This window comes from Chrysochloris asiatica, unplaced genomic scaffold (assembly GCF_000296735.1).
Source record: "Chrysochloris asiatica unplaced genomic scaffold, ChrAsi1.0 scaffold00369, whole genome shotgun sequence".
NCBI classification, from domain to species: domain Eukaryota; kingdom Metazoa; phylum Chordata; class Mammalia; order Afrosoricida; family Chrysochloridae; genus Chrysochloris; species Chrysochloris asiatica.
The window spans coordinates 396,550-413,596 of NW_006408887.1; the positions used below are offsets into that span (position 1 = coordinate 396,550).

A 17,047-nucleotide genomic window follows, 5' to 3' on the forward strand; every position below is an offset into this window, starting at 1 on the left:
TTGTCTCCTTTGTGTCCATTCTCTGACCTCACCATTCTCTACTGCCTGCCATTGAGTGTCTGTTTCATATGTTTTGTCTAATTTTCTAGTAGTTTATGGGAGTTACAGCCAGTCGTTTCACCATTGGTAGGAGTGGACACTCCCTGAACTTTGGGGGGACTGTGCCTTGGAGCAGTCAGATTCTAGGTGTCACTGTTGGTCACATGATTCTCCTCATCTTGTTTCAGGGTATCAAGCCAGCCAGCTTTGAGAAAGTACATGATCCTGAGATCAAGGAGATTATTGGGGAGTGTATCTGTAAAAACAAAGAGGAAAGGTGAGTCCCAGAATTGGGTTCTGTGAATACCAGAGATATCTCAACTGGTATTTGGAGCTGTGTTCTTGACAGAAAAAAGAGCACTTCAGAAGACAGCAAGATAGATCGAAGTACACAGGGTCTTGGCATGCAGGTGGGCTGCCACACAGATCGGCCCTGTGTACATACCAGTGATACGTTGGTGTTGGGAAGCCCACACCTTCTCCTCTCCACTTCCTGGTCTACTTTCATCTGGAATGCCTTACTCATCTACCTCTTCGTCCCTTTACAGGTTTCACCCTACCCAACCTTGACTGGTTTTGTTCCCGGGAAACCCACTCTTTTCTCATTGCTTTTATTTTTCCTGCAGTGTCCCCTGGCTTATCCACATTCACAGCCTTAGATTAATATAGCACCTTTGTGTCAGCCGCTCCCAGATGTATCTTCAGTCCTGACCTGTCTTCTGAACCCCAAACTGCATGCCTATTTGATCCACCTCAAAAGCAGCATTGCCAATCAGAGCCCCAAAAGAACCGTAGAAGCTGCTGTCCCACACCTCAGGCCATGATTCCTTCCTCCTTTCCCAGTTACTAGCCGGAGACCTGGAACTGCTTCAGGAGCCTGCCACCTGCCCTACCTCCTCCCAGCCACCTCCTTTTTCTTTCTCATCAACCTTCTTCTACCCTCTCTCTCCCTCTAAGCCTTCCTCCTCTCCTGAGTATTCCCTCAGTCCTGCTCTGCCTATCCCTGCTTCTTTCTCCTCCCTCACCCCTCCTGTACCCTCCCTTCTTCCTCAGTGCCCTCCATCACTTTCTGCTGTCACTCCCCAGCACTGACCACTGTCTGTTTCCACGGCTGCCATTGTCATCTCTCACATCAGTGACCCTGCCTCTGACCTCTTTGTCTTCTCCCCTGCCCCACTGCATTTTGGTCTTTCTAAAAAAACAAAAACTGGGCTAGTACACAATATAACTCACATTAGAAAAGCCCAAAATAACAATAACAGTGTAGAGCCAAACCCTGGGAAACCATCCCCCGATCCAGAAACCACATTGTCAGCCCTCTAAGTCCCCTCTGAGGGATGTACAATCTCTCCCTCTTCCCCCAAAGGCAACACTGTCCTCGATTTGGAAAATGCACCTGATGTCATTTGGCATTTGTACTGGAGACTGTTCTTCCCCAGTCCCCTCCCAGGCACATCCCCACAGAGCCCCACTCATGGCCCTGCGTCCATCAGTGGGATGCCCTGTGAAGCAGCACCGCTCAGCAGTGAAAGGGGTAAGCTGAGGACACACCAGTCTGGTGACACTCAGAGACATAACTAGTGGGAGAGCAGTGTCTGCTATGTGAGTTCACGGATAGGTAACTAGACAAGGGAAGGCTAAGTTATGTGTAGGGATAGGTGTTTGAATGGCAGGACATTATGGGCAGTAAATGACTACAGTAGTAACTCTTTCTTCTCATGCAGCAGTCAGAACCCTAGTGATTCTCCACTCAGAGCTTTGTGGGAGCTTTGGGTGGCCCTTGCTCACCTCCCAGCCCCCTGGCTCTCCTGGTTCACTGCGTTCCAGCTGCTAAGCCTGTTCACACCTTGGGGCCTTGGACAAGAATGCTTTTACTCTGTTTCACCAAACCCTTAGTGGCTCCCTGTGGCCAAGAATGCTTTACCTCTACTTCACCAGACTCATAGTGGTTCCCTGCTCAGAGCCCAGTGGGAGCTTTGGGTAACCCTTGCTCACCTCCTGGCTCACTGCACTCCATCTTCCAAGCCTGCTCACACTTTGGTGCCTTGGCCAAGAGTGCTTTTCCTCTATTTTACTTACTGCTCCTCCTGAAGGGCTGGAGGCGAGCAAGATCCACCCAAAGCTTCCTGAAAACATAGCTGCTTCTGTGGGCTTGGGAGCACCTCACACACTCTGGCCATGTCCCTTCTTGCCACATGGTGGTGAGACCAGAAGACAGGGCATTGTCATCCTAGAGCCAGAAACTTATTTGACAAGTGAAATACACCAGCATATCTGTGGTGCTTGAAGTTACATCGTGAAATCTTAACTTATGAAAGAAGTCTTCTCTATTGTTATTGAATTTTACACAGTGAGCACATTTTATTTTTATAATGAGGGGAGAACAGGAAATTTAAAAATATGCAAGGAGACCACATTGCTGGACCCTGGGCATTAGGGATGCACATGCTGCACTCAGGGGTAGAGCTTGACCCACCAGTTGAGCTGTGCAGAGGGAGACCTTTCTAGTGGCAGGGGCTATGCGGGACTGGGCCATTGCCAGGTAGCTCCTGTCATGCCACGGGCCTCTTCCCTGCCTTTTCCCATGGTTGCACCAGGCCCCCAAGAATCTGGCTCGACAGGGCCCTGATCTGGGCATGTGTGCCCTGTGCGGCTACCTGCCTGGTCAGGCTGCTGCCCTTCCCTCAGGTATGAGATCAAGGACCTTCTGAGCCATGCTTTTTTCGCGGAGGATACGGGAGTCCGAGTGGAGCTGGCAGAGGAGGACCATGGCCGGAAGTCCACCATTGCCCTTCGGCTCTGGGTTGAAGACCCCAAGAAACTAAAAGGGAAACCCAAGGACAACGGGGCCATCGAGTTCACCTTCGATCTGGAGAAGGAGACACCTGAGGATGTGGCGCAGGAAATGGTAACACTCACTCATCCACCCCCACATGGGGCAAGACCTGGGCAGGGTGGGTGGAGTGTGCCTCAAAAGATTAGAGTGGACACAGTCATGCCCTACCACCCAAAAAAGTATGGTCCGAGAAGAATGCAGCCAGGGGGTGAACTGCAGGTGCTGTACAGAAAGCTCATGGTAGGTTGGGGGTGCCTGTGAGAGAGTAACTGTGCAGTAAAGGAATTATAGATTAAAAACAGCAAAAGCAAACAAGAAACTGAAGTATGTCAGGAAAGGTCTTGCTTGTTTTGAACCAATTCTTGCTGCCTTTGCTTAAAGGTGATGATTTTGAGCTTGGGTCCTTTGTTTCTTATGTTGTCTTTCGGGTCATTATTGGGATTGTTTTCATTTCTGGCCCCTGTTTCTTTACTTTGCTATGGAGAGCGGTGGAGGTGGGATAGGACAGGCTTTCCTGTCTTCTCCTCTTCGTACCTGTTCTATGGGTTATCTCAAAGTCTGAATGAAGGGGAGTGAGAAGAGGGCATGATAACGTGGTATCAGACCAGGCATCTAGGAAGTGAGGGGTTTGAGGTGGCTGGGGAAGTGGAGCAGGGAAGAAGAGGGGGCCATTCCATGGGACCTGGTGTGGTGGACCTTGTCTCCTATATGGAGGAGCCCTGAATAATCATGGGATCCTGATTGTGCAGATGCTGATGGAGAAGTTTGGTTAAGTTGTGTTGGGAGCTCTAAGTTGGGTCTGGTCCCTGCTGGCAGTGGACTTAACAGCATGGAAGAGGGAAGTACCCTTGGGCTACAGACCACCTGTGAAGGAGCCAGAGGGCTGGTATATCAGGTGCAGCTAGTCAGGTCCCACTGGGACTCCTGGTCCATAGAGAGAGCAAAGGGCATGCCCGTGACCACCCCCATCTTCATCCCAGCTATATGATTGGGGCTCCCTTTCCTGGTAACATCTTACCTGGAGGTTTGGGGAAAAACACTGAAGTACATACTGAGGGCACGGGCTGAGACCTGGTAGGGAACATTTCCAGGAGTTCTGGTGCCTTGGTGGGACCCTGACTCGGGGTCACTTATCCACCTCCATGTCTGGAGGGAACCTGGGTTCTACAGGCAGAGTTGTCTGGGGGTGGATTAGATAGCTGACCATGGGAAGGATCTCTAGCCTTTGTGGAGGTAGACAGGCTCCTGAGGCCTCCTTATGTCCTGATGCCAGCCTCTTTCTCAGCCCAGCCTCTCCGCAGCCCCCCTGAAATGCCCCCAGACCAGATGAGGCTAGCTCTGTGCTATGTTTCAGAAAGTTACCTTTCTCTCAGAATGCTTGCTTACTCCATAGTTTTTCATTGTTGGTTTAAATTAACAAGTATATCCTTGTTAGGTGTTCTCAGTCAACTTTGACCCATAGCTACCCCAGGCACAACAGAATGAAACACTGCCCGGTCCTGTGCCATATTGGCAACTGTTGCTACACTAGAGCTAATTGCAGCTGCCACTGTGCCACTCTGACTTGTTGGAGAGCTTCCTCTATTTTGCTGACTCTCCCCTTTGCCTAGCATGATATCCTTCTTGAGGGACTAGTCCCTCCTGGTAACATGACAGAAGCATAAGAGACAAAGTCTTGCCATCCTGCCTTCTGAAGAGCATTCTGACTATACTTCTTCCACACAGATTTGTTTGTTCTTCTGGCTATACGTGGTACTTTCAGTATTCTTCTCCATTGCCATAATTCAAATGCATCAATTCTTCTAAGTTCTTCTTTATTTCATTGTCCAGTTTTCAAAATGTATATGAGGTGGTTGAAAACACCATGATTTAGGTTAGGGTCACCATATTTCTCAAACTTACATCTTTGCTGTTGAACACTTTAAGAGGTATATGTAGTAGATTTATCTAGTGCAATGCATTGTTTGATTTCTTGGCTGCTGCTTCCATGAGTGTTGATTATTTATTGGTCCAGTGGAACTCTTTGCTAATACCTTTAGTGTACCTTAGACTTCTTTCTTCAGTATCATTGACTCTTGATCTTATGCTTGCTACCTCTTGAAATGGTTGAGCATTGATCATTTCTTTATGATAGAGTGACTCTGTATATTCCGTCCATCTTCTTTCTGCATCATTCACTGTTTTGCCCATAGAATTTTTCAATATTTCAAGCTGGGGCTCTAATATTTTCTTCAGTTCTCTTAGCTTGATCAATGCTGAGTGTGTTCTTCCCTTTTGGTTTTCTAACTCCAGATCTTTGTACATTTTGTTACAATATTTACCTTGTCTTCTCAGGCTGCCCTTTGAAATTTTCTGTTCAGCTCTTTCACCTCCTCATTTCTTTAGCATCTATAAGCTGGATAACAAGTTTCAGAGTCTCTTCTGACATCCATTTTGGTTTTTTTCTTCTTTCTTGTCTTCTTAATGACCTTTTGCTTTCTTCCTGTATGATGTTCTTGATGTCAACTCTTTTGGTCTTCAGTCATTAGTGTCTAATGCATCCACTCTGTTCTTGAGATAATCTGTAAATGCAGGTGGGATATGTTCAAGGAGCTCTGATAGCGTAGTGGTTACGCATTGGGCTGTGAACCGCAAGGTCAGCAGTTCGAAACTACCAGCTGCTCAACAAGAGAAAGATGAGGCTTTATGCGTTCATAAAGATTTATAGCCTCGGAAACCCTGTGCAGAGTCGCTATGGGTCGAAACCGACTCGATGGCACTTACCAACAACAACATGTTCAGTCAAGTTCATATTTTGGCTCTCATGGACTTGTTTTCATTTTCTTCAACTCCAGCCCAGACTTGATTATGAGCAATTGATGGTCTGTTTCAGTCTTCCCCTGTTCTAGTTTTGACTGGTGATATGGAACTTTTCCATCATCTCATTCCACTGATGTAGTCTATTTGATTTCTGTGTATTCCATCAGGTAAGATCCATGTGTATAGTTGTCTTTTATGTTATTTAAAAACGGTATTTGTATGATTATTTATTCCTAAGTGTTTTGTGTACGTGAAAAAACACACAAAAAAAAAACCACAGAGGGAGGAATAGAAGCAAATACTGTTGAATGATGATGCATGGAGGAGATTGTAATCATTGTAATGAAACAATGATTGTAAAACTAATGTTCTCCCATGTAAACTATCACTCAATTCACAATAAAAACTTAAAACAAAAAGGAATCTGTAATGAAGAAGTCATTGGTCTTGCAAAATCTATCATGCAATCCCTAACAACATTTCTATCATCAAGGCCACATTTTATAACTACTGATCCTTCCTCTTTGTTTCCAACCTTTGCATTCCAGTCACCAGTAATTATCAATACATCTTTTTTTAAATCAACTTTCTGAATAACAACCCTTATTTCAAATAATTCAATCCAAGTTCACATGCTGTATCCAATTATCATGTTTCTTTAGTCTCTCAGTCTTGAAAAATGATCAGTTTTTTCTTCATTTTCATGACCTTGACCTTATAAAGTTTATCAGCCGTTTTGGATAATTTCCCTCCAATTTTTTTTTTTTTTCTCTCATGATTAGGTTTTGGTTATTTGTATTTGCCTGGAATAGCAGAGATGTGCTGCAAATTATTAAGTCACACGTAATGTCTATTTGTTCCATTAATAATGGTGCTGACTTCAATCAAGTGGCTAATACAAGTTTTCCAGGTTACTGTACTGTAATAACTGTTTTTACAGGGAATTGCCTTGAGACTATCTGCAGTCCTATCCCTCATCCCACTAGTTTAGTACATGTAGGTTATTATGCTTCAAGCATCTTAATTGCGTGTTTGATCAGTTGCAGATTGAAGTTGGTAGAATTTTTCAGTTTCATCATCACTGGCCTTAGTGGTTGGTATGTAAATTGGAATAATAATGATATTGACTGATCTCCCTTATAGGTATAAGGCTATTAGCATATCTTAAACAGTGTTGTTCTTCAATATGAATCTTCAAATGTTCTTTTTGATATGAAGACTATACCATTCCTCTTGAATTTGACGTTTCTGACACACTAAACCATATGATTGTCAGATACAAATGACCAATACCAGTCTATTTCAGCTCACTAATGCTTAGAATATCAATCTTTATGCATGCCATTTCATTTTTGACAACTTCCAAGTTTCTTAGAATTATACTTCATACATCCATGTTCTGATTATTAATGAATGTTTGAAGCTGTTTCTCCTCATTTGAGTTGTGCCCCATCGGCAAATGAAGTTCCAGAAAGCTTTTCTCCATTTTCATCATCCTAGTCAACATTACTTTGAGGAGGCAGCTCTTCCCCAGTTGTGCTTTGAGTATATTCCAGCCTGAGTGGCTCATCTTCCAGCAGTATAGCTGACAATAATCTAGGGCTATTTATAATCTTTTCATCTTCCAGTACTATATCTGACAATGTTCTGCTCTTACTTATAAGATTATCAGTGTCTAACATCAGAAGTTGTTTGCGTCTCCTTCTTCCTAGTCTCTGTTAGTCTTGAAGCTCAGCTGAAACCTGTCCACCATGGACTACCCTGCTGTTACTTAAAATACCAGTGACATAACTTCCAGCACATGAGCAACACGCAATCCCTCACAGTAGGACAAACTGACAGACGAGTGGTGGTTAACAAGTATACTTTAAAAAAACACACCAACACCAACACCACTTGTCATTAAGTAGAAGACAACTTTTTTTTTTTAAAGTGAAACCTGTTCCTACAAAAAAAAAAAAAAAAGATGGGTTAGGGGGCGGGGAACCTGTTCCTGTAGTATAGGCACATCCAGGTGGACTCTAATCTTGGGCTGAGGCCTGCTTTCATTGATAAAAACATATTAGCAAGTGTTCGGTGTCAAAGATGTTCTAGAACTCCAATGAGACCTTCTTAATGTTATCTGATGATTTAAAGAGAATGCTGGCCTTACTTACTCCCCTTTGGAATTCATCTCCCAAGCTGTCCCATAGGTATGTTTGTCAGGGTCAGGGGAAGCCCCCAGGAGACTGGGCTTAGACACTCTGGGGAAGCAGGGAATGCTCACAGCCAGGGAGCAGCTACCACGAAGGAGGAGTAGCTATGATCACACTGGCTAACTTCTCGCTCCACCTCAAATCTGCATGTGATCAAGACACTAGCTCAGTGGCCTGCAAGGTGGCTAAATTCTTCAGCATCCGGGAAAAGGCAGAAAGCGCCTTGGCAAGGATCAGTTTCGTGTGTGTGTGTGGTGGGGTGGCTATGAAGAGAGACAGAAGGAAATATAGGCCACAGCTACAGTGCCAGGCAGGAAATAGAAATGGACAGGTGCGGTTTGTGGGAGGCCTCCTCGAGAGCTGTGGTTGTGTCATCTAAGGCAGGGAGGAGATGGCCTGGGGTGGGTGACCATTAGCACAGGTTGGTGATCAGGGCTAGGACTCTCTTGCCAGACCCTGCTAGGGTATATGACATGGAAGGCTGTATTCACGTGTTTACTAGGGGAAGGAGGAAGCCCATACACACTGGTAGTTCTCTAACACACCTGGCCCGTGTTGGGGTTAGTGACGAACTGTGGAATGGGATTGGCATGCCCGCATGTCCTATTGCTGCCTCCTGTGGTCAGGGTTCCAGGCTCTGAGCTAAAGCAGGGGTCCAGTCCTGCTGTCAGAGACCAGGAATGAGGCTCCCATGTGGTATGGATGAAGTGTTTCCTACCTCAGGAGGCTGGCAGACCCTGTTGGCCTTTGGCTACCCTTCTGTGGTCTCTGCTCACACATCTGCTTTTGGCCATGGCAGGTGAGCCTGAGCTTTAGGGCCCGTACTCTGACCATCAGAGGTCTCTTTTCTTTAATTGTGATAACATGTATATCTTTGTCAATATGACACTTGTATCATTTTGAAGTGTAGAATCAGTGACATCAATTGCATTCATCATGTTGTGATACCATCACCCCACTTTCCTTCTCCTCACCCCTGGTAACCACTAATAAACACTGACCTCAATGCACTTGCCTGTTCTTGATGTTTCATTTGTGGTGTCACAGTATTCTGTCTTGCTTTGACTGACTTATTTCACTCAGCATGTTTTCATGGTTCATCCATGTTGTAGCATGCATCAAAAAACTTCATTTTTTTTTATGACTAAGTAGTAATGCTTGTATGGACAGACAACATTTTGTTTGCTATCTGTAGCAGGATTTTCTTTTTATGTAGATTTTTGGAAATAATCAGAAACATACAGAAATGTTACAAGTACACTACAAAAAAAAAAGAATTGTGTAAAAATAAATTCTTGACTCAATATCCCATCCTCCGCCCTCCCAGTGTCTGCTTTAGTGTCTGGCACATTTTCCTTCATTACCGCCCACAGTCAGCATGAACAAGTTAACCATAACCTTCGCAGAACCCCAGCCAGACCTTGCTAGCTGCCCTGACAACGTTGAATTGGTAGCTTCCAGTTGTGTCCTGTATTTAGTTATCATGTCTCTTAAGTCTCTGATACGCATGACCTAACTCTCTGAAGAGTCACTGTGGGCTGTTTTTCAGGTTGGCTTTCTTGCTGTTTCTCCCTGAATGCACTTAGGTGTGTCTCTGGCAGGAATTCCTCAGGAGGGGGGCTAGTCCTTACTGCATCCCGCAGGTGGCACTTGTCTCTGTCTGTCCCACTGCTGAGGGTGCTCCCTGTCACTCCTGGTTGAGGAGTGACAACTATCACCTTCTCCACTCTGCAGCTTCTCCTTCCCCTTTGTAATGAATAAGTATTTTGTGAAAGTGATACCTTGAGACTGCATAAATAACCCATTTTCCAACAAACTTTCCATTTCTTTGTTTGTTTTATACGGACGCTTGTGTTCAGTTAAAGAATAATAATAAAACTTAGATGTGGGGAGGCCTCTCCCTAAGGGGTTTGGGTCAAAGCTCCATGAACAGGAGCCACCCCTGAACCCAGAAGTGGATGCATGGTACAAGGGCAGGCTCTCTAACGCTAACCAACCTGATGACCTCTTTGCAGATTGAATCTGGATTCTTCCATGAGAGTGATATGAAGATTATAGCCAAGTCAATCCGGGACCGGGTGGCGCTGATCCAGTGGCGGCGGGAGAGGATCTGGCCTGTCCTGCAGCCCTCAGAGGTACAGACCACTGAGAGCCCCGACAAGGCCAGGGGCCCCAATGTGCCACTGCAGGTCCAGGTGACGTACCACGCACCAGATGGGCATCCAGCACCCACCGAGTCTGAGGAGCCTGAGGCCGACCAGCACCTCTTCCCACTCAAGCTTCCTGCAAGCGCCACTTCCCTTGCATGTGAGTCTTCCCTGTGGCCGGCAAGCCAGGCTGGAGCCTACAGTGTGGGCTTCACTGGGAGCTCAGTACTAAGCAGCTGCTTGCCAAAGAAAAGTTAAGTCCTCTTGCTCAACTTTGATAACATGCTCTGCAGAGAGAATGATCAGTAGTGTGACTTGGAAGGCTGATAGGTTGAGGTGTCATGGTATCACATGAAGTCTGGGCCATAGGCATCCCTAGTAAGCTGAGGGTATAACACTCCTCTGCCCCTCAACCCACTCTCTCCTGCCAGCATTCCGGGGCCAGGGTCTGTGTGGGCAGCTGAGGATGGTGGGTCTGCTGGAAAATGCATCAGGCCTAGATACAAAGGCCTAGTTTTTCAGCATGAGGGTTCTGGGCCATCTTGGGGTCCAGTGTCCAGCCCCACCCTAAGGCACTATCCTCTAATGTCACAGTATGACCACTGAAGTCTAAGTCTCACAGAAGTCCAGCTTCTCAGTTCAGATGGCCTGAGAGGGGCCAGCATGCAGCCAGATGCAGACCTCCTATGCTCTCACCCCACACCCACTCCTGCTTCCTCTCTTGGGACTGGGAGCTGATTTCTGCCTCCTCACCAGGTGGGGAGGAGGGAGTGGCACCAGGGCACAAAGTTCTGCACAGGGTAGCATGTTTGAGGGATGTCCGGAGCATCCTTGCTGAAACTGCTTTGGCAGTGTCATTTGCTTTTAGGGTATCCTTCCCCCATGTTACTTTAGTCCTAGTGGCCAAACCTCTCAGATCATATATGTAGTGTAAAGTTCAGAAGTCTGCAGTGTGTATGGTAGCAGTTTACTTCAGAGGTAGCTGATGTTACCAGTTTCCTAACTTTCCTCCCAGAGATAGCCTACCTCATATAGTTACGACACATACACACGCTCACACATGCACACACACATACACACATGTGCATGCACACACATTATTTTTGCTTTTATTACATCAATGGCAGCATATGATACATATTCTTCTGCACCTGTTTCTGATGGTTCCCCATTACAACATGGCGACTGTCCTTGTTCTGTTACCTGACAGTAAACTATTCCCATGGAAGAGCCTTGTGTTCAATAGGGGCCAACTTCGGGAACACCAAACTGAAGCCCCATAGTCCAAGAGAGGGACTTGTCTCTATTGTAGGATTAGCAAGCCAATACATATTTGTACCCTCTAAGAGACAACAGTTATTTGTTATGACTGTGCTGTTCCTTTTCCACTGACCACTGCGTCATCCTGCCCCAGTGCGGTAAGCTGCCGTCCGCTGTCATTAGTCTGCCACCTGATAACTGAATCAGCACAACTTTGTCAATAGATCATTAAAAATAAGTGTTAAGATTATTTTTAATTGCTTCAGTAATAAATACATTCACTTTATAAAAATTAGTGTGGCTTTGCCCCTTGGCCCCCTCTGTGAGTGAATACAGGTTAGCTCATTAAAAACCCCAGTCTGATTGGTTTTGCATAATTACTCTTCAGCAAGTTCTAATGACCTAGAAAAAGTTGTTTTAATGAAAAGTCAGCAAGAGTTCCCTTTTTGTTTCTTCTATTGTAAATGTATACAATATTGATGTCTGAAATGTGGTCCCTCTTGGAAATAGCTTGGTATTCTTAGGTGGCAAATTCTAAGATTTGTGTAACTTTTGAAATCTAGAAAGAGTGAATCTAAGCTGCAATTATAAACAGATGTTTTTCCATCTACTCTGATGTGGACAGTTGGGATTAACTGTTCTCTTGGGCATACATCCTGGGGCTCTGCGTGTGCATCTCTGTGTCAACTCCACTGAGCTGATGAGGGCTTGAGTTGAGGGGCCAATAGCCTCCCTGGTCTGTGGAAGCTTGCTGTTCACTGCCAGACCCCAAGGTCCCCACATGCAGAATGGCCATGCTTTGTTCTCACAGCCTGTCTATGGGCAGAGGCCTCGTGGTCTCCCCAAGTCAGTCAAGGTACTGTGGTCATGTGGCACGTAGATTTGGACCCAGGTCTTCCTGCCCCACACTCAGCAACATCTAGTGATGATAGTGAGTGCTGAGACCCCTGTCCCCAGCATTAAAATGTGGGTGAAAAGTTTTTATTCCCTCAACCCCTTCAGCCTTCCCAGGCCTCTTCGGAGCTCAAACAAGTGGTTCCCATCAAAGTTGCACCAACTATTCTGAGACTGCAGGTCAGCCACAGTGGAAATGTTGCTCTGTCTTGGATGGAAATGATGTTGAGGGAGAGGTGGACATCCTGAGGCAAGGCTGGTCAAAGGGGACCTACAGGCTCTGCCCAGGTGGAAGATCCCCTCTGCAGGGTGCAGTGGCAGCATTCCTACCGGCCACTGTATTAGTTGAGTGTTTAAAACAGCATACTTGTATTATTTGTGTGGCCAAGAAACAACTCTGTCTTCCTTTAATGCATACTTAAGTCAACTGTTAGCACCAGGGCCATGATTTCCAGTTTTTAGACAGTGTGGAGCTGCAGTCAGGGTAATTTTGGGAAGGAGTTTCCACTGAGCACTTTTGTTCTCCACAGCGGACAGCACGTTTGACAGCGGCCAGGGCTCTACTGTGTACTCAGACTCACAGAGTAGCCAGCAGAGTGTGGTGTACAGCTCTCTCCCAGATGCCCTGCCCTGTGTCTACAGCCCCCCAGTGAGCGAGGGGCCTGGCCTGCCGAACAGCCTGCCTGCCCTGGGTGCCTACCAGCAGCCCACTGCGGTGAGTCCACCTAAACCCATATTGTCCACAGCCTGTGTTCCAGGTCGGCGGTTCCCATAGGGAAAGAAACAGAGGGCACAGGGAAGGCTTATCTCTGCTGGTGATCAGACAACTGCAAACTGAAGGGGCCTGCAAGTGCTCAAGTTGCCCAGAGCCCTGCTGAATAAGGAATACAGTGTTGAAATACACAGTCAGTATTTATAGTTTGTGGCATTGTGGTTCCACTTAGGGGCAAGGAAGTCATGACAGCTGTTTGTGGCATGTTGTGTGAACAGCAGCAGCATTCCTCCCTTTTGACCCAATGGATCTGTGCCTGAGGACTGACCTTAAACTGTCAAAAGATGACAAGAAAGTGGTACTTATGCTCATGAGGCATTAGGTTCAGTCTAATGTCAAGCTGAGGGGCTGTAAGTAGCTCGTGTTCCTCTTGATTGGCTATCGTCCCGCTGGTGAAATCAGCGTCATGGAAACCGGGCAGAGATACAGGGCATGCTCCTGCTAGAGCACTGGAGATGCACGCTGGAAACACCTCCAGCTGCCACCACACCTGTGGAATCATTTGCAAGGTTTGGAAAAAGGCTCTGGATATTAGGTGAAAGGAGAAGTTACTGAATGGAAATGATGGCATTTGTTTTTTATTTATTTATTTATTTTTTTAACTCTAAAGAAAGCACACAGTTGACTAAGTGCTCAGGCCTAGAGCAATTAGCTTTGAGTTCCAAGTCCCTGGAAGAAATCCTCAGGGTGACTTAGATACTCCCCGACACCAGCCCAGAAGCAGTTGTATGGGCCATGGTGTGGATTCTGTCTTCATCAGATCCCCCACAAGATCCTCCTGTTCCTCAGCTTCCATACATGCCATTCATCAGCTATGGACTGTTCACCGTCTTCACCCCAGCCCCGGCAGTCTCTGAAGGGGTCCTCAGGGTGAGATCAGGCTGTCTCTATGGGGCTCTGGCCATTCCAGGAGCTTCTTAGGGGGGTCTTCTCAGATGTCACTGGCTTGATCCTGCCACAGCTTTTTGCCTTCATGATACTGAGGCATGGCCAGCCCATTAGGAGACAGCTCTGCCTCCCTTCCTTTTGCTGACCAAACCCCAGGAGTGAGCAGGCATTTGGCTATACTGTTTGTTTTACTGAGTGACAGAAGAGCACTTACTCAGGAAAGGCTAATGGCTTCTCCCAAATGACTGTAAGCATTACCCAGGCTCAGGTGTCCACCTGTTTTCACGCTTCCAAGTGGAGGGCTCGGACTCCTGAGGTCAGAGCAGCAAGCATTGCACCTGAGCTCCATCTCACCTTAGCAGGTCTTCTGGATAGGGCTTGATGGATGTGACCCAACATGCCATGTGCAGCCTTAGGACAGAGCGCTACCTCTACACCCCACCTACCTAAGGGAAGTGCCTGCAGGGATCCCCAGGGCAGGCAGAGGCTGTGGGAAGTACTCACCCTCCCCAGACAGCGCCTCTCTTATGGGGATGGTTGCTGTAGTGATAGGCCACTGAAAAGGGAGAGTAGGATACAAAAGCAGTAGGGGAGAAAGGGGAGGTGGAGGCCTTCCCTGAGTCGTGCACTGGACTCTGGAACTGCTCACACTAGTGCTTTTCCCATGGCACCAGGCATTGACATTAAGGTCAGCCCATCAGCTGGGCCGTGGCACATCCTGACCAAAGCTGTGGATGAGTCCAGAGTGAGAGGTTGACTCCTAGGCACCAGCTATTTTTGCCTCACCTCCATGCTGCTGTCACCAGGCCATGCTGTGAAAGATAAGCAGGTGATAGCAGTGTTGGGAAGTGTTGTTAGGTGTCATTGAGTCAGTCCTGATTCATGAGGACCCTTTGTCCAGCAGGACAGAACACTGCCCAGCCCTGCCCTATCCTCACAATTGTTATATGCGAACTCATTGGTGCAGCCAATTTGTCAATCGATCTTAAGGGTCTTCCTTCATTTTCTTTGACCCTCTTCCTTCATTTTCTTTGACCCTCTACTAAGCCTGATGTCCTACTTCAGGGACTGGTCCCTCCTTGCAGTATATCCTAAGTACATGAGATGAAGTACCGCCACATACTGCATCCAGCAAACTTCTCGGTAGAGATGGACGATCATGTTCCACCTTGACGTGTGGCAATCCCTGTTCCATCCCCCTTCTTCTGTCTGCACCATTCTGAGTCACTCCTAGACATGCAGGCATTTTCCTCACCAGTGTATCAGTGTGTGTCTCCAAGTGTTGGACGCTCTAGGGAAATGAAACCACAGCACCACGATTATACTAGAAAGCCAGCAGCCCTTTCTTACTGTCACCAGATTCCCATTCCACACTGAGCCTGTGGCCCCACCCTCCTTCCTGCTTCCCCGCCCATCCCCTCACTGTCCCATCCGGGTGCTCTTCTCCGTGCCGTCTGTGCAGCATGTACACACTGTTGTTACTTCCCATTCAGTGTAAGGACATGTATTTCTCCTTAGCCTGACAACATCTCTGTAGCTATCTGCTTTCATGGCTGCACAGTACCCCACAGGCCAGTGCTCCAAGATACCCCATGTTGGAAGCTCTGTAGCATTATTAGTGTGCCCCTGGAAGGTGTGTCACTGGTGGGGTAACTGGGCACAAAATAAGTGAGGGGTGGGCTGTCCCTGTTGCTATGCCTGGAGCCAGGGGACTCTGCAGAGTAGTGTTGAGCAGGGCTACTTTTCAGTCTGGTCTGGCTATGGGTCCTGGCCTGCTCTCCAAGCAGCACTTCCCAGAACCAGGACAACCACTATCCCCCAGCCATCAGGTGAGTGTGAGCTCTGCTCCTTCTCAAGACCAGCTGACTGATGGCCCTTGTGGACTCATCTTCAGAAGGGGCAGAGCTCACACCATTGTTGAGGGCAAGGTTGTCTAGCCAGCATGCACCAGATTCTTTTCCAGCAGCTGTGGCCAGGTAGGCAGAGGTGGATAGGCATTCCTGTGCTGTCACACTACCTAGGGGAAGCTTGTGTTGGGAGAGGCAGAAAGGGACTTTTGAACAAGGGAAAGTCATAGACAAGTATGAGGAGGCACCACTCCTATAAGCTCCCATCTCATGAAGCCCCTCCCTCCGGCCATCTACCTGTCCTGGGGCCTGGACCTGTGGCAAAGGCTCCATCCACTGTGAGTACTTCCTCATGGCTGCACTGTTTCAAAGGTAGTGGAGAGTTGACCCTCTTGAGTGTTCTTGATGGTCAGTATATATGGTGTATTTTCACGTTTTGTTGTTTTACACAGGCAGAGTGCATACCTTCCTGACTTGGCAGAATAGCTGGCCTAAAGTAAGCACCATTCTCTCCCTCTAGCCTCAGCCACAGTCCCAGCCAGCACCCCTGCAGCCAGTCCTGGCTCCACAGCCTCTGGGCCAGCTCCAGCCAGTGCCTCCACATCTACCCCAGCATCTGCCTCCTTACCTGCCTCCAGCTGCACCACTGCAGCCCCTCCAGATGACACAGGTGTCCTTGCCACCGCTCGCTCAAGTTCCAGCTCCTCAGGTACCACCTGACTCTGTCCCCACTTGCTAGCCCCCCCACCCAGGCTGGTGTACCAGGGCCCCTGTAGAGGCCTGTTCGCTGTCTGTATGGAAACCTGGACTGTCAGGTGGGACTCTATAATGTGGGGCCATGCCCCGTGTTACATCCCAGACACTCTGCCTGGCTTCCTGACCTCACCACAAAGTGGACCCCTGTACTGTTCCCTGCTTTCTACCCACCACCACCTGTACACACCAGAATGTCAAGGAGAGTTTCTCTTGGCTGGGCTGTTTCTCATCTATCATCTGTCATCCACCCTTTGTCCCCACCTCTCTCCCACTAAGGTAGATCATTCTCTGACCTTCATTCTAGGCTGCACTACCTTTTTGGACTGTGAGTGGTAGTCTGGGTTCTGGATGCCCTTAGGTCCTCAGGATTAAGGACATAACATCCCTATGTTAGAGATCTCTGGTAATAGGGAGAGGGAGATCCAGCAGCCAGTACCCTACTGTGCCTGGCCAGCAACACGCCCATCATCAAGGCTTAGAAAGATACCATGTGCATCTGTCCCAGGAACAAATATTCTAGAATGGAGTCCATGCCAAGACCAGCTGAGTAGAACATTGACCTAAAATGATACGTTGATGCTATAGAATTTGATTGATAGAAGAAACCCAAGGCC

At 47.5% G+C, this 17,047-nt stretch overlaps 1 protein-coding gene across 1 annotated transcript in view; it reads left to right on the forward strand.

The window, feature by feature from the left end:
• WNK2 (WNK lysine deficient protein kinase 2) overlaps positions 1-17,047 on the forward strand; it is a 203,883-nt gene that overhangs the window by 112,468 nt on the left and 74,368 nt on the right. Inside the window, exons 5-10 of the mRNA XM_006876247.1 lie at positions 228-316; positions 2,728-2,947; positions 9,885-10,176; positions 12,701-12,885; positions 13,823-13,825; positions 16,198-16,386. Coding sequence (XP_006876309.1) covers positions 228-316; positions 2,728-2,947; positions 9,885-10,176; positions 12,701-12,885; positions 13,823-13,825; positions 16,198-16,386 — 978 coding nt within the window. The remainder of the gene's footprint in view (positions 1-227; positions 317-2,727; positions 2,948-9,884; positions 10,177-12,700; positions 12,886-13,822; positions 13,826-16,197; positions 16,387-17,047) is intronic.